Raw genomic sequence first — 24,135 nt, forward strand, 5'->3', positions numbered from 1 at the left:
AAGTTTATATATTATGTTTTTAAAACAGTATTTTTTTAGCTTATTTGACCTGATGCGTCTTTAATGTTAGAGTTCTTATGTTTCTCCTGCTGTCCTCCTTTTATTCCTCCTCCATTTATTAACAACAACAACACCATATATGGAGCTTTATGCAAAATAATTATGTTTCACAACTTCTTCACACTACTGATGAGTCAATAAAGTTACATCTTTACACTGTCATCCAGTGATGTGTCAATAAAGTCACATCTTTACAGTGTAAACCAGTGAAGTGTCAATAAGGTTTGTCATTATTTTGTACACACAGTCATGAACGGTGGTGAAATGGTGAAGAAGTATTTTTATGTTAAGTAACTTCTCCTCTCTATTTCCTGTTTCAAGTGTGTCTTATGTAACTATTTCCAGCAAAGGGATAATCATTATTTTGGTCAGTAGATCTTGTTGAGCATTTTGAAAGTTGCTCTCAAGTCAAAAAAGTGTGGGCAGCCCTGCTGTATAGGAATATTGTTCTTTGGTTGACTTTTATTTATTTTCTTTTGTGTTTCTTTCACTGACTTGGCTGTCCACACCTTAGAGTATTATATTAACTGGTCTGAACCAGTTATACATACAATCTACAGGATCTCCTCACTGGTCAACAAAAACACATTGAAGACCCTAACAGGAGCCCTTGTTATTGTACAAGGTTTCTTCGACTATGCATACACCTCTTGGTACCACAGCCCTTAAAACAACTCTCCAGGCTACTACTTGGCCTCACTCCCCGAACCCACCTCACCCTTGCCCATTTTGATAATCTGTAATGGTTTAGGGTTGACGACAGAGTAAAGCCTCTTGCAATGGGTCTGGTCTTCAAGATTCGCTACACTACCAAGATACCTATACCTGTACTTCCTTAATGTCAACAAAGTCCACACTCACAACACCAGAGGGAGTTCAACAAACCAAGTGCAACCCAGATTCGGCTCAAACAAGGGATTAAATACATTTCGCTCCTATGCCACGAAAATATGGAACGCCCTACCAAAAGCCATTAAGACATGTGAATCCCTTGACTCCTTCAAAACCGCTCTCAAAGACCACCTACGCACGGCTGCAATTCAAAACCGGCCCCTGTAAATTAAGTCCGAGCTTCCCCCAACCCCGTTCTCCCCATACTGTACACGTTTTGTTCCGTTTGTAACCTTAATTATATGATGATTTCGTATAAATAAGTCGCTAAATGGTTGATTGATTGATTGATCAATTGATTGATTGATCGATTGATCAATCAATCACGGGTGACACAAAATGTTTGGTTCAACACGTGGCATTCTGGATTATTTTGGATCATTCGGTGATTGCACTTGCTCGGCTTGCGCCTCGCACGGGCACGCCTTACAGTGCTCAAGTCAAGTCCTATTCTTTTAACACACCTGGCTTCTTTTCAGTGTTTTTGAGGGGTGCTATCCCCTCCTAGGTCCAGCTTTGAGGGTTTGTGTAAAAAACACAAACATTGTCTTAACACAAACATTGAATGCCATTGACAATGAATGGCCAGCTTTCAGTGTTTGTGTAAACATTGCGTAAACACAAACATTGAAGACGGAAGGTGAGGACGCAAATTGCGTTAGGATGGAATGAGATGATGTATGATCATTGTATGATAAGAGCGAGCGCCCCTCACTTCACACGGGTGTGATTTTTAACCCATTTCGACCGAGACCGATTCTAAAAAGAAAAGTCTTCTAAATCCTAAAGGTTTTCTGAAAAACCCCATGTTTCTATGTCAGTGGTTCTCAAACTATTTCATGTCAAGGACCCCAAAACATTATCTAGAATTGGCCGCCGACCACCATCTGATCAGAAGCAAAGATTGGAGTTAAAAACGTTCGCTCTGAAAGAATATATAATCCAAATTTGCGCCACATTTTCAAAAATAACATTTACGAGCTTGAAGATCTGCTATTTTTCAATAGCTAAACAACAATGCTTAAAACACCAAAAGAGGTTAATGTCATCATGCAGTTAGTTTGATTTGGTTGTGCCAAGTAGCAAGCACTGACAATAAATACCATTATAAATTGTATTAGCTGCTGCTGTGTTGTTTACCAGGGGTGCAGTCATGATTAGGTAGCAGATTAGGCCACTTTGGGTCTAAATTAGACATCTAAATGTATTTATTTTCGTATTGCATTGTTACAGGATAATCAACACAAAACGTACTATATCGTACACAATCATTAATTACCACTACGAGGCATGCAATTTGCAATCACAACTATTGAATCTGAAACAGACAGTAATGAAAAATTGTCCCTGTAGTACAAGGTCAGACACTGGTTGTACGCATACGCCTAGTTGCAGTTTACATCCATTCCATGTACTGTGATATAGTGACGTCTGAATTAATCTCTACAGGAGATTTGTCTGTCTGTCTGTATTTTATACTACCTGTGTGAATGAGGCAACATTATTTATTATACAACAGCAACAGCAAAATCGTGTTCAAGCATTTCCATGTCTCAAACATTGAGAGGACGGGTGTTGAACTTGAAATTATCTATAACTGAATAGTTCAGACCTTCAGTTAAATCTCTCTCAAACCCTATAGGAGATACAGACTAGAGAGGTTGTCAGTCTACAATCTGGTATTACATGATGTGTAAAATAGCGGTAGATCATTGTCGCTCACTTTCTCAGGGAAGTAGTAATGAAAATAATGAGTGGGAACAAAGCGACGTTGTCGGGATGTATACTAACTTTACTTGCGGCCACTTCAATTGCATTTTCTGGTCACACAATCAGAAACACTAAACGGGTTTTCAAAGAGATTGTACCTTTGCATTCCAATTTCCTATGGGATGCACTACGGCATGGGTGGGCAACTTTGACAATGGTCCACAATATTTCAACACTCACTCCAGAGTGCGACGCGTTTTGAGCTTGTAGATCGGCTATTTAATTTAAATCCTGAATTATTTTTTGCTATTTTTGAATTGGAATCCTGAAAAGTATTGTTATTACTTAATTTCAAATGCCTTTAATTATAGTTATGTTACCTTTATGAACTAAATACAAATGCATTGCACATGGAAAAAGAGACGATAACATTTTAATACTACTCATTAAGCTACTAATCTACTTGAAGGTGAGGGCCTCATGTGGCCCCTGGGCCGCCAGTTGCCCATGTATGCACTACGGAATGCACAAGCCCCTGACTTGTCCATTCTGCCCATGCCCACTCTGCATCTGTTGTAAAACCGCGCCTGGCAGTGAGTACTACCCTGCAATCATACAAGATTATTGGCACAAATTCAATATCCAACTAAACAATCATCCTCCGAAATGAATGCTGTATGGCCAGCTGAAGGAGAGACAAAAACACACTCAAGGGGGGACAGAAAAAGCGATACAAAGATGACATAAAATTGATTCAAACCCACCTGAGATAGCAAAGAGGCAGCAGAGAAAGAGATCGATCTACCACAGCTCCTCACACAACCACTACAACCACTTGCCAGTTACATACTGTATGTGCCCCACTGCAATAGACAGTGGATCAAGTGTTGTCCTTGCTTACTGAAAATCGCTCTGGACTAAGAGCATGATCTGCAGTGCTAAATGAAATGCTAAAAGACCCACAGCCTGAAAAGTTTGGAGTGTGTGTGTGTGTGTGTGTGTGTGTGTGTGTGTGTGTGTGTGTGTGTGTGCGTGTGTGCAGGCGCGAATAGTTCTTATAACGGCAGTGGGCTCATGGCTCTTTACAGACGGGCCGGCGGCACACAGACAGCAGCCTCTCCGCTGACCGTGTCTGTGTAGTGTTGCTGCAGGAGTGTGACTGAACCGTATGTGCGTCGCCGGTCACTGGAACAAAAGCCACCTAATTAGCATTTGAATACCTGTTCTGTGAAAAGGGAACATGCACCCCCCCCCCCCCGGTAAAGGTGTGCCTACGTGACAAATGACCAGGGGGAGGGGAGCTTCAGCCTTCAGTCAGTGGGTGCTATTTGGATTACTATTGTGTCAGTGGGTGCTTCAGCCCTCAAGCACCCCCGAAGTCGACGCGCCTGCGTGTGTGTGTGTGTGTGTGTGTGTGTGTGTGTGTGTGTGTGTGTGTGTTCGACTCACTTTGGCAGCGAAAGCGTCCAGGAGTGTGATTCTTAGCAAGGGGAGTCATCCTCCGGCAAGTACCATCGGTGCTGAATAAAGAGAGAACCGGATCATAGAGGGTTAGGTCCTGATGTTACTCGCTCATCCCCTGGTTCTGCCTGGTTCACGGAAGTCATTTCTCTATGTCGTTTCATATAAGCATTGTGGTCCAAAAATAAACAAGCCGTCTCTGCGTTATTGTCAGGGAGGTGTCTCTGTATCGTTTGCGACAGCCAGTCACTCATATAATACAGTCTGTTTCTAGCGAAAATGTAATGCGATGTATGATGATGTATGATGAGTGATAAGAGCGCTTCACACAAGTTTTTTTATTTGGATATTTGTAGCAGGCTCTTTGAGTTCTCCGCTCATCAAATTATTGGCTTAGGAATGCAATAAAATTGATAGAAAATAAGTAATCTTTTGGGTGAACCACTCCTTTCAGACAAATGCATTCTAAATCAGTAGTTCTGAAACGTGTTTTTCAAAACACACTTTTCAAAAATGTTCAAAAATAGCAGATGTACAATCTCGCAGCGAGGCATGAGGTGACACCCCGTGAGCTTGTATATGTCATGTTAAAATGAAACTTTCCATGGTTTTAGTGGGTTGAATGCCATATGTTTCAGCGGAGTCCCTCAAGGCTCTCTGCTAGTGTGTCTTCAGTTTTCGGTTACTGTGGGGAAAGCTTTTGTAGAAGATACCCGATCGACAACGTCACAACGCGTCGTTGTGAGCTTGGCTATTTTCAGCGAGAGCTTCCCCCACAATACGGAATAGGATGCTGGTGTTTACATGGTTAATTTTCACATTAATCACTCACTTCAGTTTGGCATAAGAGTTGCCCGTCTCCTCTGGCGGTTGGCACAATTACAGCGGTCCAATCTTCATGCCACCAACCTAAGAAATAGACAGAAATTGAGGAATAAAGCTAACCATGTGCAACCCAGATTCGGCACAAACAAAGGACTAAATTAATTTAGCTCCTATTGCCCCAACAACTGTGAATCCCTTGACTCCTTCAAAACCACTCTCAAAGGGCACCTACGGACGGCTGCAATTCGAAACTGGCCCCCGTAAAATCTGAATCCCCACTGCACCCACCCGTTTTTCTCCCTCACTGTATATGTTTTTTCCCCCTTTTTACATCCTTTATGATGATTTCCTGTTTTTGGCTATATAGAAGTGTATGTGTACGTCTCTAAATGTTATGATGAATTGAAAACGGTGGAACCTCTTGTAAACAAGTGTAATGCTTTATGGTGTCGTCCACTCACAGTTAACAGTTTTTGTATTGAGTTGTGCTTGAAATGTACTGTAATTCTGCAAACTATTAATAAATACTTCAATCAAAAAGCATGATCAAATATAGCTTGACTCAGTCCATTCATTACTAGTCTGCTCCTACATATTTCACATTATATTCATAAAAGGATGCTTGAGTGAAAACATTAGATATACAGTATCAAGCATAAAATATACATATTTTTTATATTGTGAAGTTAGGCTATTAATGACAATTATCTAGCTATATCTAAAGTAGCTTTGAATCAGAATCATACATTTATATATGTAAGAGCAAGTATTGATGGTTTATAAGTGACTAATCAGGGGTCCCTGCTTCATCTGTCTCTCAGCTATAGTGGGTCCTTGGCCTGAAATGTTTCTGCATTGAACCTTAGAATATATGAAGCATTGAACACACTACAGGGGTGAGGGCACTTAAACTCTCAATACATCTGAGTTTAAATCTTAGGCTTAATAAAGCCTACAGTCACCCTATGACTAAAGTTCATGTCGCCTAGTACACACACACACACACACACACACACAAACAAACAAACGTGTTCCTAGTGCATGCTGCTCTAGTCTAGCTGCAAACAAACAAACAAACAAGCTTCGCCACCGTGTTTATAATTTTAATTGGCCATGTTTGCCACCTGGCCGACCTTATTGTTCAGTGGTGGCGTACGAGCGAAATATTCAATTAGAACAAACAAAATATAAAACGCATATTAGCCTACTGGGCTGGCTGCCTCTAGCCTCTAGCCTACAGCAAAATGTCATAGGCTATGAGGCAGCTAAAAGACAACTAAAAATAAACCCACCTCTTTTTTGACGCACACATGACAGCAGGAGTCGAGAAAGTCAAGATATTTTGAAATATGGCGCGCTGCGAGTCTGTCAGTGGACTTCTCAGTCGTAGGTATTACAAGGCATGACCGCGTGTGTGTGTGTGTGTACTACTGTACTGTACATTATTGCTCCGCGGTCCACCACAGCCCACAGGTAGAGTAGAGCAGAGTAATAAGTAAGAGAGTGGCGACACTAGCGTTGACTCCAATTCTAACAATGAAATGCGGAAGTGCTCATTCTATCTCAATGGTCTAGTTCCAATGTTTGGACCATAAGCGAGATCAAAGCGTGTCGCCACTCGCTTATTAGATTACTCTGGAGTAGAGAGGAAGTAGTCCCACAGGATAAGGATACGTGTGGGCCTGGGCCTATAGGGACATGGGTACCTCGATGCATTTTTTTTAAACATTTTCTCCAAAATGAAGGAAACAAATATAGCCTATATTTGAAAAAGTATCATATGACTATGATGTGATGCACTATAGTATACACATTATCAGGCTTATTTTACCCTTCAACTTGTTTATAGCCAAAAATGACTAACAATTTATAGCAATTACACAATATATATATATTATTTTATTTTTTACATTTTGGGGGGAAAGACATCGGTGCAGCTGGTGCAGTGCCCAGTGCCCACTCTTCCTTGGTGCCTACTATATCCTCCTGTCCTGTTACCGTCCCTTCTTGTTTACCAAACTGCTCAGTCACAACAGTGTGTGACAGCTTGAAAGAGAAGTTATCTTCATAACAACAAACTGGTGGATTTGTTTTCATTCTGCAGGTGAGTTAGCTACCTATGCTAAGTGAGCATTAACGTGCGTGTGTGTGTGTGTGTGTGTGTGTGTGTGTGTGAGAGAGAGAGGGAGAGGGGGGGGGGGGGAATTAAATGAACAAACAAAGGTGCTTTAAGTGTTGTAAAGTGTTACCTGAATTGCACACAAACCTGAGTTAGCTACCTATGCAAAGCATACTGTGTGTGTGTGTGTGTGTGTGTGTGTGTGTGTGTGTGTGTGTGTGTGTGTGTGTGTGTGTGTGTGTGTGTGTGTGCGTGCGTGAGAGAGGGAGGGAGGGACTGGGTGTTGAAATAAAAAACAAAGGTGCATTAAGTGCTGTATGTGTGCATGTGGGTCCTATACATAAATAGAATAAATATACAGACACAATGTTTTGTTTGGGGTGTCACAGGACCAAATCCTTGTATAAAACTGAATTCTTCTTAACTGTTTACCAATGATGGTTTAACCCATTCTGACCTGACATCAGATTCTAAAAATGTCTTCTAAATCCTGACAGTTTTCTGAAAAAGCTATGTTTCTGTGTCAGTCGTTGTTCGATTTAAAAAAAATAGCAGACCTACAAGCTCATGCTATGAGCTTGTAGATCTGCTATTTTTCAATAGCTAAAGCATAACATAATGCTACACCAAAAGGGGTTCCTGCACAAAATGGTACTGTAGGATAATTCAATGCTAGAAGGCTTTCTTACTTTTCTTTGTAGTTATTACGTCCCCACCAAAGAGGTCCAGGTGTTATTTTCTGCAAAAGAGCATTATTGGCTATTTCCCCTACCATAAACCCCCAATGAATTGAATTGAATTGAATTGAATTGAATAGGGCATTGGGGTGTTGTGCTAATTTGCTTATTTCCATTGCTCAAATCATAATGTAAATAGTATCCCAAGCGGCACACTTTACTACTTATTTCGATGGAAATAAGCAAATTAGCACAAAAATCCAACCCCCATTGTGGGCTTATATATATGGGGAAATAGCCAATACTTATACTCAAAGCTTATATGGTCTCTCTCTCTCTCTCAACCTGCTCCACAGGTACACAGGCCAGGGTGACGACCCCAGATCCCCAAGTTCAGCTTCTTCTTAGCCCTGACATGCTGTGAATGCTGGACCCTATAGAGCCCTGACATGCTGTGAATGCTGGACCCTCTAGAGCCCTGACTCGCTGTGAATGCTGGACCCTATAGAGCCCTGAAATGCTGTGAATGCTGGACCCTATAGAGCCTATGCCCTAAATCCCTGACCACGACATGCTGTGAATGCTGGACCCTATGCCCTAAAGTTTAGGGCCTAAACTGTTTAGGGCCTAAACCCCTGAATGCTGGACCCTAGAGCCTATGCCCTACCCTAAACCCCTAACCACGACATGCTGTGAATGCTGGACCATATAGAGCCTATGCCCTAAACCCCTGAATGCTGGACCCTATAGAGCCTATGCCCTAAACCCCTGACCACGACATGCTGTGAATGCTGGACCCTATGGAGCCTATGCCCTAAACCCCTGACCAAGGCACTACAGCAGAATGCTTGCTATGTGCTGTGTAGTGCGAAACATCCAGACCAAGGCTGAGTGAGAAGATCAGGCAGCCAGGATAATGAGGCTGGTTGGGGGCCATTGATACTGGGAGGAGAAGTACTGCATGGCCAGCTAGCCAGCCAGATGTATGGAGGATGGAGATGAGATGACTGGAGTCTGGAGAAGCTGCTGGAGGTCTCATCATGAACTGGAGAGAGAGAGCCACAGTTTTCCCCTGGCATCACTACAACTATCTTATGAAGTCAAGTGGAAGAGTCGACAGCTCAAGGTATGAACTTTGTCTTTTGCTTCTTGGCTACTGCTTGTGTTTTTAATGCGTGTGATTCAAGCTGGTGTGCTATTGCTGTCATTTTGGGACCCATTGACCGGGTGGCAATGGAACTGGTTCTGGCTCTGGGGTTGAATGCTATAGTCATCATGTGAATCTAGAGTTGGTCTGTTGTGTTGTATCTGCTGTACAGTATGTGAGTTCAGTTGTTGTACCAGGGAACAGTATGTGTGTGTGTGTGTATGTGGCTCTTGATCACTTCAATAATCCCATGAGTGAATTTTCTATTTCCATTTGGTTGGAGATGGAGCTTTTGGGCTTTGACATAACAGCCATCAATTCCAATGGTTAATTTTCAATAGAAGACTGATTGACATTAGTTGATGTACGTTGTTGCGTGGTCACTGAGGTTCGTTGTGAGTCGTTGTGACAGGGTGGCTGTATTGGTTCATGACTGGCATGGTGGCAAAGAATGTCCCTATGTAGGTCCTTTCTTTCTTTCTTTCTTTCTTTCTTTCTTTCTTTCTGGACTTTAATGTTTGTTTAGGGCACTAAATGGCAATAGTAAATAGTTGTATTTGCTACTCTTGTTTCTCTGCCAAGAGGCAGCGGTGGCCGAACGGTTTGAAGTGCCCTTGGACAAGGCATTGAACCCCTACCATGAAATGTTCTATGACAGGGCCTGGCTATAAACAAGTTCTTGAGCTTAGTCCAGTTACCCTGGGTAAATATAGTAACTTCCCTTTGCCTGTCCTGAGCCCATGCAGGCAGAGGCCTTTTTGGGGCAGTTCTGGTGGTGGGGTGTCAAAATTTGAAGTCGGTGGGGCAAACTGGTTGTTGAGGTGTGTGGATTACAGACGCGCGCACGCACACGCACGCACGCACGCACGCGCACACACACACACACACACACTCACACGGTGCATTTATGTGGAAATAAAACCGTCACTGGCGTCACACGTGCGTCTGCTTTGATGTGTGTTGTAAAGCAGCAAACAGTACGTTTTTTTTTACAGCTGCTACTAAACAAAACATAATGTAAACACTTGCTAAATTGAACCTCAATCAAATGCTCGGCTAATATTATTCATTCTTACCTTAAACGTGAAAAAATGGTGAAGTGAAGACAAGTATATTTTACTGGATTCTGACCATTTTGTGTGGGTACAGATTACAGAACAACATTGGTTGGAATTAAGTAAATGAGTCCATTTGAGAAATACATGCACACGTTCTTGTATTATTAACAAGAGATGATTCTCGAAAAAAGTGACATATTCTTGTACACAAAAAACGTAAATGTGTCTTGTTAATCATAACAGATTTAATCATGTTACATTTACTGTTCCTAATAACCATTTGCCCGTAAATTTTAATGCATTTTGACCATTGTGTGTGCAGAACAATATTGGTTAGAATTGAGTGAATAAATCCATTGCATAAATAAATGCACACGTTCTTGTATTTTTAACAAGAGATGATAATCGAAATACTTGACATTTTCTTGTAAACGAACATACTTAAATGTGGCTTGTTAATCATAACAGATTGAATCATGTTACATTTACTGTTTGTCAGATCCACTTATATGAGTGTACCACTTGAGGAATTGCTATTGCTTGTGAAAGGTGCTATATAAATAAAGTTTATTATTATTATTATTATTATTACAATTATTATTATTATTATTATTATCATCATGAGAGAATGAAGTCTCTCCAAAGTTGCGAGGTAAATGGATTGAACCAAGCACCATGCTGAGAAGAAGACAGCCAGCCGTTCTTCCTCAGCATTATAACGCTGAGAAAGACCTGGTCGTATTAGGTTGAAACACGTCCGTTCCCCTGCCTGTTGAGGTAAATGAAACTGAAAAGGATTATATTGAGTGCTGACTGTCTTCTTCTCATGATATTGTTGAGCACCTTGACACGATTATCTAATTCTCAGTGGTTTGGGCATCTTCTCTTTTCTCAAAGCGCTATGGAGACCAAACTCGGTCTATAGCATATATTTTTTAAGCCATTAGATGGCTGGCCAGAACATACTCAATGGACAGCTACTCTCTGTTTCACGCTACAGGGGGTATTTTATTGTTCAATCTTCTTCTTAGATAGGGAGATAAACAGTAGAAAGGCATATAAAACGTATTATCAGTATGAGTAAAGAAACATTCAGCCATGCATTAAATACCATACGATGCATATTTGTGCATATAAGGGTCATTACTAGCTTACATTACATAGCTTAATTGTGCATCAAAGGGTCAAACTGTAAACACAAGCTGTGCTGTCCTTGTTGTAACCCCTTTAAATGCAGCAACTGCTACAATTTAATATATCATGAGTATTTAGATTGATAATTAAACTGCTGACCAGGACTTTGCTTGCTTTGTCCCAGTTTCTGGTGCAAGATTGATTTAGATCATTATGTCACTAAAATGTCACGAAGGCGAAACTTGAACCAAAACCTTACTGGGTAAAACTTTCTGTATACAATATGTATAGCGGTATATAAAAAGTATATCTTAAATCTATAAATGCACCATGTCTCTGTACGTCTGTAGGCCTACTACAGAAGTACAGACGTTACTCGAGAACCGTTCGCCCCACCGACTACGGAACATGCTAAACCCGCCTTTTGTTTTATATGTTTAATTCGCCGTTTTTTGATAACTTTTAAGACATAAAATAACATGCAGTGAACCTTATATCACGGTATAATCAATTCAACGCAGTGAGAGTGTTAACCAACCCTCAGAGTATATATTAATTAAAGTTACCGAGAGGACACAATGAAGCGCAATGGACATGGTGGCCGGAAGTGGTATTGCAGCTTCGAGCGGCACTGGGCCATACGTTCATGACACGCACGCACGCACGCACAGTACTCGTTCATGTTTTCGGCTCGGCACGTTCACGTTCACGTATCGCCTAATTCCATTCCAGAATGCACTCTGTTCCATTCCCGGAAGAAGGGGTGAAATCGCCTCATGCACTGGGTGAGCAACTCAATGCAAAAATCCGGTGATGTCTTTAATATATATAACTCTCTGAACCAAACCCTTCATTTGGTAAACATTGCAAGAGCCAGGAGGTGCTGTTGAATCATACTTGATTCTCCACTCCAGACAGTTCTGAAACCACAGGCACAGTTGGCTGTTTAATTGACAAGTTGTGGAGCAGCCATGTTTATCCAGCACACTGGACTCATGTGTGTAGAAGAATATGTGGAATTTAGTTTGTATGAGAATGTATTTAGAAACCAATCCCTGGCCCATAGGCTTCACAGGCTGTGTTTTCCCATCATTTCCCGCCCACGCTCATCCATTCCTAGGAAACATCGCCCCCTGCACGAGACAGGTCAGCTGTTTGACATAAAGCCCCATTATAATTTGTAAGTAGGAGAGCAATAAACGGCTTGCAGAAGTTGAGTAGAGTTCTCAGGGAGTTAAAATGGCTAATAGACATCTGTGAGACTGTGACAGGCTGACAGAAAGTGAATTATCGTAATGACGTCATGAAACGGCTTTGGTGATTTCTTAAACTAAGTTTAGCTATCCACAGTTAGCTGCTTATCATTAACATTTTTAGCCTACAAAATGTAAAATAAAGCTGAATTGTGTGAAATGTCATTTAACAGACCACAAAGGCCTGGTGCTTGCAAGTGTGTGTGTGTGTGTGTGTGTGTGTGTGTGTGTGTGTCTGCGTGCGTGCGTGTCAGTCAGTGTGTGTCAGTCAGTGTGCACGTGCCAAGATGGTGGCAGGAGTAAACGCTGGTTCTCCAGCCAAACGATTAAATGTAATTCAAGCTGTTACGGTATACTGTTGTCCTATTGTAGATAGACTATATGCGGTGGTGTAGTAAGTGTGATTCGAGCTCTTTTTCCACTTACAAATGTCTCTTCCACTTGTTTTTTAGATAATATAAGATTGTGTGTAGATTTAACTGTTTGCCAAGATCTAATGGCCAGAGGTCATAGGTCATAGGTCACAGATCACAGAGTCAAAGGTTGTTCCTCATGAGGAGTATGTAATGAGGTTCCATTATTTCACGTGACACGTCAAATAAGTTATTTATACCTTTAAAGTTTGCATTTTCAATGCATTGTGGTGCCAACAGTTGGCCAATGGTTTCACTATTCGCCGTTTTTGCTTGACCTTCAACCATTATTACGCCAAGTTTCATGAAAAGTGACTGCATAGTTAGGCCACAACTGAAAAAAAGTCAATAAAACTGCAGAATAATAATAAAACTAACAAATACAATTTAGGTGCCTACTCATAACATGCTTGCCCCCCCTATACAAGCCTATTCATCCAATCCAATTTAATCATTACAGCTTGAAGGAGGTATAAGGAAATTTGCTATCTAAACTCAGGGCTCACTATAGGGTTGAAAACAGATGCGAGAGGACAGCATGAAATTCCATGTACAAACAAAAAGAAGGCGCTTGCACATGAAAACCGAGGCTCTTTAGATGCAAACAATTTTACATACAAAAGTGCAAAGTAAAGACTATTGAAGTGTGAAAATAAAGTGACACATCATTACAGCTTGTACATGTTGATATATGGCATAGAGACTACATAGAGACTACAGTACATACATATCTGACTGCCACAGTGAAATATGTATCAGGTTGTATGTTGCCAATATATCCTGCAGGGTGTGCTGTTGCATCATACTCGTTCTGAGAGTCCAGAGTTAAACTGGGTTAGTGGGTTTCACATCAAGCGCCACAATGGTTTCTGTGGAGACCCCCACAACTTGAATTGCCATATTTGCAACCTACAGGGTGTGCTGTTGACCTACAGGGAGATGTGTTGCGTAGGCTACACATCTCCTTGAAGCCAAAGTGTATCTTCATTCTGCCTTAATGAAAACCCTCCCAGCCAACTGGCCTGGTATCCACCTGGAAGTGGTACAAAAGCACAGTTGTGCAGGAAGCTTAGGCAATTTCCCCCCACTTGCGTCACTGACGCATTACTGTGCCTCTCTCGCCCAAACCACAACCACATGGGAGCCGGGTGCAGTACTGGAATTTTCCCACTGACAAAAAAAACACATTAACTTTGGAGAGCATGAAGACGGCCGGATCGTTTGTTGGAGGGGTTTTCCCCCCTTTGCTTTGATCCCAAGAATGAATGAGTTTCTTCTTATAGCAACACCTGTTACGTAAATATAGAAACAAATCAGACACAGTTTAAATGGTTAGTTATGTATTATTATTATTTGGCTCTTTTTCACTTGTTTTATGTTTGCAAGCTATATATCCACATAAGGTCTTAATGTCTTATCACCATAATTTGCCCTACCATAGCACACCAGACGAAGTATTCATTACATCACATACAGTACGGTACAATACATTGTATTGTATAACATTAACATTCAAAGTTTGCTAAGGACTCAGGCACAAAAGCAGGCAAATAGCTCAAGCTTGCAAATGTGTGTGTGTGTGTGTGTGTGTGTGTGTGTGTGTGTGTGTGTGTGTGTGTGTGTGTGTGTGTGTGTGTGTGTGTGTGTGCGTGTGCGTGTGCATGTGTGTTATTGTGTGGTATAATTATGTTCAACATAATTAATGGACATTGAGTTTTTCTCATGGTATACTGTGATATTTAAAGGGGGTCCAGAGCACTATTGTGGCACCCGCCCCTCAGAAATAAGGTCAGATATGTTTCACTGGAACATTTCCATTTGTTCCAATCAGTGAACGAGTCGACCGCCATCTAGTTAGTCCACTGCATTATTGAATAAGAGTCGATGGGAAACGGATCAATTCACCACTTGAGTTAGTGATCAATAGCAACACAAACACAAAAACAACCGTAGGCCATTTTTTTAATGAAAATCTCACCTGTTAGGATTGAACTAAGATGATGTTTGATGAATCAAGACAAAAATTGGGAAAGACAAACAAGACAGACAGATTACAAAGGATACTAGGATAGCCTAACTAAAACCTTTGCTAGTTCCCAGACGTACAGACCTTCTTCCAAGTTAATTTATGAAAATTACATCAATGATTGGAAAGGTTATTTCAAGTACATCTGAGTCATTGAAATTTCCAGAGAGAAATACGCTCTGATCAGGCTGAGAAAGAGACTGAATAGCGTGCCGGCCTCACTGAAAATGTAATGAGTTTTCTTTCTTCCCTTTTGAATTCTGTCCTTTGAGATTTTTTATTAGGATAGCAAAGTTATGACTGGGTCAGGTTTAATAAGGAATAGAGCTGCTTGTGTATAGCAGCCAAGTGACTTGTCAATCTTGATCCACAACGAGGACATTGATGATCACCCCCCTCCTTAACATTGGTTCTACACCAGTAGCTTTGTTTGTCGACTGGGACAGTTACAAACATGGGGATGTTTTTGTAATTCCCAGAGCTGCCACAAGGGGAGGAGGGGTCCTTTTTACATCAGAAGTGACATGCAAAATAAATAATTCCTACACCTTGGGGGGGGGTTATTATCTTCTCATTCTGAAATCATAGATCCACCAAATCTCCAGCAGATTGTCTAGTATAGGGCAACAGCTGGGTTGAGGATATCCTCTTCACCTCGCCATATTAGAGTGACTTTCATGCTCCGCTGCTGTCCAATGTTATACTCCTGGAGTTGCTAGGCGACAGGAACATCCTTATTACAAGTGTGTTCTTCTGGGAAATGATGAGAGCACTAAATGAGTTCTCTGGGTGTGTAAGTTATTATCTGGCCCTTCTCCACCATGCACTGCTGTTATCATATTGGTCAATGAAAAAGAAGGATTCTATGCAAATCGTTTTCAATTACTTGGAGTGTTTGCGTTATTCGCCATGCCTGATGAGCCAGATGAACGGTGATCACATCTCCAGATTATTCAACTGGTCTCATTGCTACACTGGGTTCAGTTAACCCATTAAGACCTATTAAAGAAGGCTCGATTCTACAAATGTCTTTCTAAATCCTGAAAGAAATGTATCATCATACTACAGTGTCACACAAAAGCATCAAAAGTAGCAGATCTATAAGCTCGAAAAAGGCAGTGTGAAGCAATGCATTTTTGGTCTGTTCAGTGCTGTCTCCATTACAGGGAAAGCTTTTTCAGAAATATATTTTTTTAAATATGACGTACACAGCAAATAATACTGTGAGGCAGGACAAAGACAAACACCACATATTGCAGAAAGTGCAAAGGATATGCAGGAAATATGACAAATATTTGCAAATAATATGGTTCATATACTTTTTTGGAAATAGCTATACCTTTAAACCCTATTGTATCATGTATGACATTGTGTTGATAATTCCTGCATGGCAAACAATTAAATAATTTAGATGAAAATGTACTGTATGTAAAAATAGATCAAATGGGTGACAGTACAGACCCGCTCCTCTGCTGTGGTTCATTATCATCATGTGCCCAGGAGGTGTTTTGTTTTGCTAATGTTACTTTGATCAATACCTTTAAACCCAATAATCTATAAACCTAATGTGCTATTTTCCCACATCTTGGCTCACCTCATCATAACAAAATCTATACTTCATGTTGTCGTGGGTCCATTCTGTCTGCATACAGAGGGATGTGAATGTGGACAGCACTGCATTGTGTGCCCGGGCCCGGAGGGCCGGCCCCAATATTGCATAATGACCCCTGCACCGGCTAAACCTTATTAGAAGATCATGAAAGATACATATCTCATAAATGGTAGAACTAACGTGATTATATGGGGCTCCTTGTCTGCAAGAGCAGATACTAATGGTGTGTGTGTGTGTGTGTGTGTGTGTGTGTGTGTGTGTGTGTGTGTGTGTGTGTGTGTGTGTGTGCGTGTGTGTGTGTGTGTGTGACTGTGTGTGTGTGTGTGTGTGTGCGACGTGTGCGTGTGTTCGGGGGGCGGGCGCTGTTATCTGACTGTGTTTGTCTGAAATGCTACCCCCACTAGGCTTTTTCACCTCCATCCTCTCTCGCCCAGATAAATCCCTGTTGCACTTAGTAGTCATCCATTTTTAATGTAGGAGCCTCAGCTGGAGAAAGTAATGGAGACATGTGTGGGGGAGAGAGGGGAGGAGGGGATAGGAATAGAGAGGCACAATCAACGGTGTGGATGACGTTACCCAAATGCTTTGGTTTGTGTATTATAGATACAGTAACAGTAGTCCCTTTCCTTTCCTTTGTGGCCTTTTCTTCTGCCTTGTGTAAATGGTGTCGATATTGAACAATGTTAAGCTGTCCCAGGCGTTAAAATGAAGTCATATAATGTACTGATCCAACACAAAAGAAGGACAACGGCTACAAGCATACAGCTAGTGTTCACTGTCTTCAGCCCCTTAACGCAGCAACTATTACACCACAGACGAGGGGGTATAAACTAAAGGCAGGGAGGAGGGTGAGCTATTCATTCCTCTTCAGTGCAAACATTTGAATGGCCATGTATGCAGGCATAAGCCAAGACATTCCTGTGTGTGTGGGCAAACCTTCCTAAATTACCGTGGACAACTATTGCATTCTGCTTCAGGCTGAAGGCACAGGTCCTTGGGTTTGCCAGCTACAAACTAAAGCTTAATTCTGATAATGTTTGATTACAAACATGCGTAAGCAAAACCTTTTGAAGCCTCTAAATCATTGTCTGATACTGTCAGACACTGATTTAGAGGCTGTCCAGTCAGCCAGCCAGTCAATTGTGGCTGTAAGAATCTACTATATTTGATGTAATCCTTCAGTCATTTGGGAAGAGTGGAAGAGTCAATACGTAAGCCATGCTGAAAAACAGGACAACATTGATCCAAATATTTGATACGTTTTTATTCCTCTAGTGAATTTGTATGTTGTTATTCTGCACAGCAGCATACAGGAAATTGTGGTAAAATATAAATAACAAAGTTCAACAGTGTCTCTTTTTCTCTTATTCATTTAATCAAAAAACCTCTGTTAAAAGTGGCAAATTGTCAACCTTTGTCATTATCCACTCTCTGAACACACTCTCAAGAATGTAACATTGAACAACTAAACTTTAAAAAGTAATGGGTATTCATCATTATTTACAGACAATCACCTTTTGGCGAACAATGCTTATAGCTTCTTGGAAATTCACTTCCATAATGTTAAATGCAATAAAACGAAAATACAATTATGTTATACAAAGATCAAAAATACTATCAAAAACCCTTATTATAAATGGCAGCACTATATCAATAAACTGCTGTTGAACATTTTACATGTAAGTACAAAATCCTGTTGAGGTAGCGCCCTCTGAAGTCACTTTGAAATGTTAAAATACTGAATAAACATCACTTTATGTACAATACAGCAAATCTCTCGTCCTTCTTCAATGCAATTTTTGTATTCCTTTGGTAAACAAAACTGTCTGAAATGTGCAGTCCTGCAAGTGACACTTTTTCAATCATACATTCACAATATTTTTTGCATTTTTTGGGGGTTTCTTCAGAAAAAGTGGGCTAATACATTGTTGTTTAATAACATTCATTTGCTCTACACACCACTACCCCATCCAAAAGAGAAAAAAATAACAATAAAAGAAAAAAAACTAACGGCTAATGTGACTTATACTCAAAGTAGTATAGCGTTTGAGCATTCAGTATTCATACATATTGATCATCTCTGGCAAATACATTGTCAGGGCAAACCACAATGAGGAGACTGTATAAAAGATACCTATAAGAGGGGAAAGAAATCCAGTGTGTCGCCCTTATTTGGGAATGTAAACATAAAGAATGTAAGTTTCTCTCGTTTGGGTATATTTTCACTGCTCGTAAGCTCTCATATAGCATAAGAACCTTCTTGCCATACAAGATTGGAAAGCCTTTTGGCCTCATGGTAACAATTGATTATAATGTTCCCCAGAGAATGTGAGAGCCCCTAACAGAGGCTACATTGTCCTGGTTTTCCTTTTTTCTTTTCTTCATTCCTGCCACACAGATTGAATGTCAACTTTAGAGCAAGCTGGAAAATATGGTTGTGGATTTTTTTCTTTTTTAGGCAGGCAGAAGAATAGGAGTTGGGGAGAGTTCTAAATTCCTACAGCCACACACACACACACACACACACACACAGTCACACACACACACACACACACACACACACACACACACATACACGCACACACACGCGCACGCACGCGCGCAAGTTCTCATAATGACACATTCTTGAGCTTCGTTTTAATGGCAAACATAACTTTGGTTTTCTAAGACAAAAGAAAATAGTAAGCTTAGCTTACCGTACAAAAATACTTGTAGAAATATGACATTCATACCCTTTTGTCAATGACAGTGTGTTTCCCTACGAGACCAAAATACTTAGCATTTATTCACACTTTGTGATTATGGATACAAGAGTGTATTTATATGCACACGCTCTCAAATGGCTACAAACTATAAGGAAAAATAAATTCAATGTAAGCATAAAATTATTCTATGTGGATAAAGGAACTATAAAAATATAAGAGATTTCGGGGGGGGAAAGATAAAATCAATATCTGGTTATGAAACTGGGATAAAGGCTACTATAAGCCGAAATCAAAACAGTCATCTGGAAAAAATTGTTCAGTGCAATTAAATTTACTTTACAGTCTGACTGTTTTGCTTTAGAATATTTTCATTCTCTTACCACCCACAGCCCTGCCCCCCTTTATTGGTCGCTGGGCAGGCTGGTCCTTTGAGAGTGGACAGTATTTTATCGTGTGGGCATTGTCCCCGTTGGCACTGCACAGGGGACAGGTATACGCCCGCAGGATCGGACACACGACCCTCCCGTCCGGGGTCTTCAGGACGTGGGAACCGTACACCTCCTCCGGCGCGCCGTTGTTTCGGCAGAAGACGCAGATCTTTGGTTCCTGTTTGTTCCTCGAAGTTGGCTTGCGCATCTTCCTCTCCATGCCAAAGAGATCGAACCCCGCGAAGCCGCCAACCCCGCCGCCTCCTCCGCCAAAGCCGCCCTGCATCTCCCTCTCGGGCTGCAGCTGCGGACCGCCGCCGAGCTGGTTCTGGTGGAACGGGCTCAGGATCGAGAAGCGTTCCTTCAGGTCGAGGATGGAGGTGGGCGGGGGGCTCCCGGATGACGGACAACAGCAGTCCAGAGGTCCGCCGCTCTCGCTGCCGCTGCCTGCCATTACGCACGAACACTCCGGGGAATCGTCCAAGCCCAGGGTCGCCTTCAGGGACTCGGTGATGGCGTTGGGGTTCTGGGGCATGCCGGCGAGCTTGTTGCTTTTCGTGACCAACGTCGACAGGCCGAGATAGTCGTTCCAGAAATTGAAAGTGTAGTGTGTGTCGTAGGGGCTGCGCGCGTTCAAATAGTTATGATTGAGAAAATCCATGGTGGCCACTTCTGGAAAAAAAATAAAAAAAATAACCAACGTTAATCCCTTCAAGGTTCTCTGCCAGGCAGTTCGTCTCCAGAATAGTTAATGTACCGTTCCGTGCTGTCCTTCCACTGTCTGTTATGTATGTATGAGCGCAGTTCCAACAGGCTAGCTGCTTATAAGAGGACCAAGAAGAGGGGAACGGCACAAAGAGGGCGGGGCGCTCTCTGTTCAAACCAAGTTCCTCTCTCATCAAAGGCAGATTCAGACACATGGCAGGCGTTATACCTTCCTTGCGTAATACACAAAAACACGGTCAATATTAGCAGTAGGCTACTATAGCACTCGTGGCTTAGGTACAACAAATACTGAACATCCTTTAAGAAAATGTTTAAAGACATGCTATAATTTACTTTGAGGAATTGCGCAACGGAGGGGTGAAAACAAACCCACAACGCGCACAAAGCATGCTGTAGTAGCCTACATGTGAGCACTGAGCAGAGCTGCGCTGCAATCAATGACATTATTATTATGATAACGATCTCTTTGTTGGCCCAGTACAAAAACACCGCTTTATTATTACGCATGCTTCGTGAATCAATGTCGTTAATCATTGTGCGTCAGATATACCACAGCAACACCAGCTCGGGTATTCGTTCGCATTCTTATAGTTTAACCTCTTCAGTGCCTCTTTTGCAATCTGCTCCAGAACATGTGAGTAGTGAGGAGTACAACAGTGAACGATGTCTTAGTATAGCCTTATAGGCCTACAGTAGTAGAGTGACTCAATATGTCTGGAGTGTATAGTGTACTAATCTCTATAGTTATGAATGATCTATTATGAAACAGTATCAGAATTACATGAAAGTGCCATAGACAGTAGGCTATAGGCTACATGTTAACATGTACATTACCAGGAAACATTACTTTTATTTACACTGAGCCACACACAGATTTCAGATCGACAAACATGCGGAATTCCTCACAAGCCTTCTTGTCTTTTTTGTATACGTATATAAGTCTATATTCATTAAGAGTTTCAATGGGTGGAGAAAAAAAGTTTTGTAGAAATGATAACATAACTGAGATAGTTTTTACGAAACCTTTTGCAGCCTCTAAATCAGTGCATATCAAAAGTGGGTAAAAAGATGCTCTGGCTGCATGGGTCAACTCAACATAAATGTTATATATATATAATGGAAACTATAGTATACAATAGCCTATTGCATTATTTAATTTAGTTATTTTTCTGAATGTATGGGTCCCCGTGCAAAACGAGCTGGTCTGAAATTCTGAATACAAAACACAGAGACACTCACTCTTTGCATCTGAAGCTCAGACAAGACAACACATTTCAGAATAAATAAAATCAAACAACTCATCATGCAGCTAGAGCAGACAAAGCCAAAACAGAATTGTTAGCATTTTCAACATCAGGGGGCAGTATACTGCAAATACATACCAACCCTTATAAGTAAAGCAACCCATCTACAAGCCACATCCTCCTCCACCACCACCCCACCCCACCGCACAGTGCCTATCTAAGCTTAATGATGGCCAGTGCCGCCGGTGGCAGTGAGTGAGATGAAAGTCACCCGCATGCCGTTCCACTATGAAGATGTCATTTGCATATTTTGACTCTATTCAAGGAGTGATAGCCAGGAGGCAGCTCCATCTCAGCCCATATGGAGAGTGTGACAAGGTGCGCACCACAATGTCATCTTCATACCACAGTGAATCCAATACCCAGTCTTTTGTCCTGATAACAGTTACATCTGCAGGATTAAACAAAAAGGTCTCGTTCGGGACAGCCTTGGTCAGGGTCAGGATGTCTCATTATTGCAGTAATGCACACAGTCCAAACTTGAAAACAGTAACGTTTGGATTATTATATTTGCTACCATGAGCTAAATTGCTGATCGTTTTAAAGAACATTATTGACAATAGGAACGTGCAATTCTAGTTCTTGCCTCTATAGGTTATGGTGTGTTGTGTTCAGGTCACAATAGACCTGCCACCTGGTAAATGTGGCTTAATGTCAGTCACTGGCTTAGCCCATCTTGTTGTCATGTTAGCTCCGAGCAACACCAGCTCGGGTATTCATTTGCATTCTTTAACTTATGCCACTTTGGCTTGAAGGGATTTGTTGTAGAGCAGGGGTGACCATGCGTTGCCCACCCTTTTTTGACTTGAGAGCTGCTTTCAATTTGACCAGTTCAACAAGATCTACCCACCCAAAAAGTTAAAAAGTCTACCTGAGGGGGCTTTGAAATAGCGGTGCTGGCGTTACATATGAGACAAACGCACTTGGAATGGGAAATAAAGGGGAAATGGAATTGGTAGGGGGTTTCTTTTTTAAATAACCTTAATGCTATTGATGTTTGTGACGTATTGCATTGTGGGTTTGAGCTGACAGGCCCTTTTTGATGTCAGTCAATCAAGTCAGCTTAATTCAAGTGGCAGATTAGATGCCAACAATAGTTTATTTTGTATTATTATATATATTTTAGGGGCATGCCATGTGATCTACCTGAACAGCCTTTGTGATCTATACTGGTAGATCATGATCTACCTTTTGGGCACCCCTGTTTGTAGAGGAAAAACAGAAGCAGAACCCCATATCCCAGCAGTCAACCAAGTATACTAGTGTATAGTGTAGGGTTGATTAAACCAATGTTTTGCATTAAGCTAGTACTGGGACAAGAAAACAGCAGAGAACAGGGGAAAAACAAGATTTAAAGTCCTGACTTAAAAGTTATTTAAGTTGGAAGACAACACTAAAAAGGAATAATTAAAACAACATGGTTGATACACACACACACACACACGCACGCACGCACGCGCACGCACGCACGCACATAATTCCTTTGCACTACAAGTGAAGTCATGTTGTTTTTGTACCAAATGATCTATATAAAGACAATCAATATGTCTCCATACCTAATGGACTCCAGTACTGGTACATACTAAAGTTATTCTGATTTGTTGTGTTGGAAACAACTGAGGCAACAAGCTGCTGAGCCCGTGCAGTGAGTGGCCAGACGGCCAGACTGACCAAACGGCGGGGATAAAGTGAAATAAAGACTCAAATATCGGTGCAAGAGAGGGCAACATTTTAGAAGCAAAGGCTGCTGAAAGATTGCTAAAACGCTTAAGCAAAGGCTGCTGAAAGAGTGCTAAAACGCTGAAGCAAAGGCTGCTGAAAGAGTGCTAAAACACTGAAACGTGCCGACAAAGCTGACAAAACGGCCCCGGTGGGGTCACGGGGTGGGGGACACACCAAAGCAGGTAGCACCGTACCGTGCACCACGAAGGGTTAATCCCCCCCCGGCAGGTTGTGTAATGTGGAAGAAGCTAGGCCCTCTCTCGAAACAACGATAACACAACCGAGTGGTGTTCTAATTAAAACTACTGCATGACATCAGGCAGGGGGGCCTGGCCTGGGTCTGTTCACGCCACCCTATATCACATATATTTTTTAAGGGATCTAACAGGAATGCACCGCTGCCTTCAAGACCAGAGCCATAAAAGCAGAACATAAAGGCAGCAAGGCACTATGGCTTGCCTTGACATACCGCAGTGTGTGTTTTGGGAAGCATTTCCTCTCCGTGTTCTGTGTGCTCAGCAAAGTTACTTGGAAACAGTATTGACTGTTCATTGGATTTTTCACTCTGAAGTCCCTTTCGGTTTGTGCAGAATATGATTTTTTGTGATGGAGCATTAATAATGTAGGTAATCACCATTTCTGCCCCCCACCCCCCGTACCGTCACCCCCACCCCACTTTTTTTTGTAGCCAGGATAGATTGTAGTGCACTCCACTGCAGTGTATGTAAAATATTAATAGACACATTATTGCTTAATTTTGTTGTGACTAAGAGGGATTAATGCTCATCCATTAACCAGAGCTATAATTCCATGGCCTTGCCTCAAGGTACCATGTGAACATGGAAGTGAGATTAAGCGGTGGAA

At 41.6% G+C, this 24,135-nt stretch overlaps 1 protein-coding gene across 1 annotated transcript; it reads right to left on the bottom strand.

Annotated features, from left to right (window-relative positions):
- Window positions 1-17,635: 17,635 nt before the first annotated feature.
- On the bottom strand, window positions 17,636-20,306 carry nanos1 (nanos homolog 1). The gene is made up of 2 exons (XM_080774263.1): window positions 18,938-20,306; window positions 17,636-18,883 (listed from the first exon to the last, which is right to left on the bottom strand). Exon 1 carries the CDS (start codon window positions 20,178-20,180, stop codon window positions 19,449-19,451), a length of 732 nt encoding a protein of 243 aa, XP_080630389.1. The 5' UTR covers window positions 20,181-20,306; the 3' UTR covers window positions 17,636-18,883; window positions 18,938-19,448.
- Window positions 20,307-24,135: the final 3,829 nt, after the last annotated feature.

The sequence above is a fragment of the Protomyctophum bolini genome (assembly GCF_963924005.1).
Source record: "Protomyctophum bolini genome assembly, chromosome: 10".
Lineage (NCBI taxonomy): Eukaryota > Metazoa > Chordata > Actinopteri > Myctophiformes > Myctophidae > Protomyctophum > Protomyctophum bolini.

Bases quoted from the DNA above. Each gene is read 5' to 3' on its own strand.
- nanos1 (XM_080774263.1), bottom strand. From the start codon at position 20,180: ATGGATTTTCTCAATCATAACTATTTGAACGCGCGCAGCCCCTACGAC.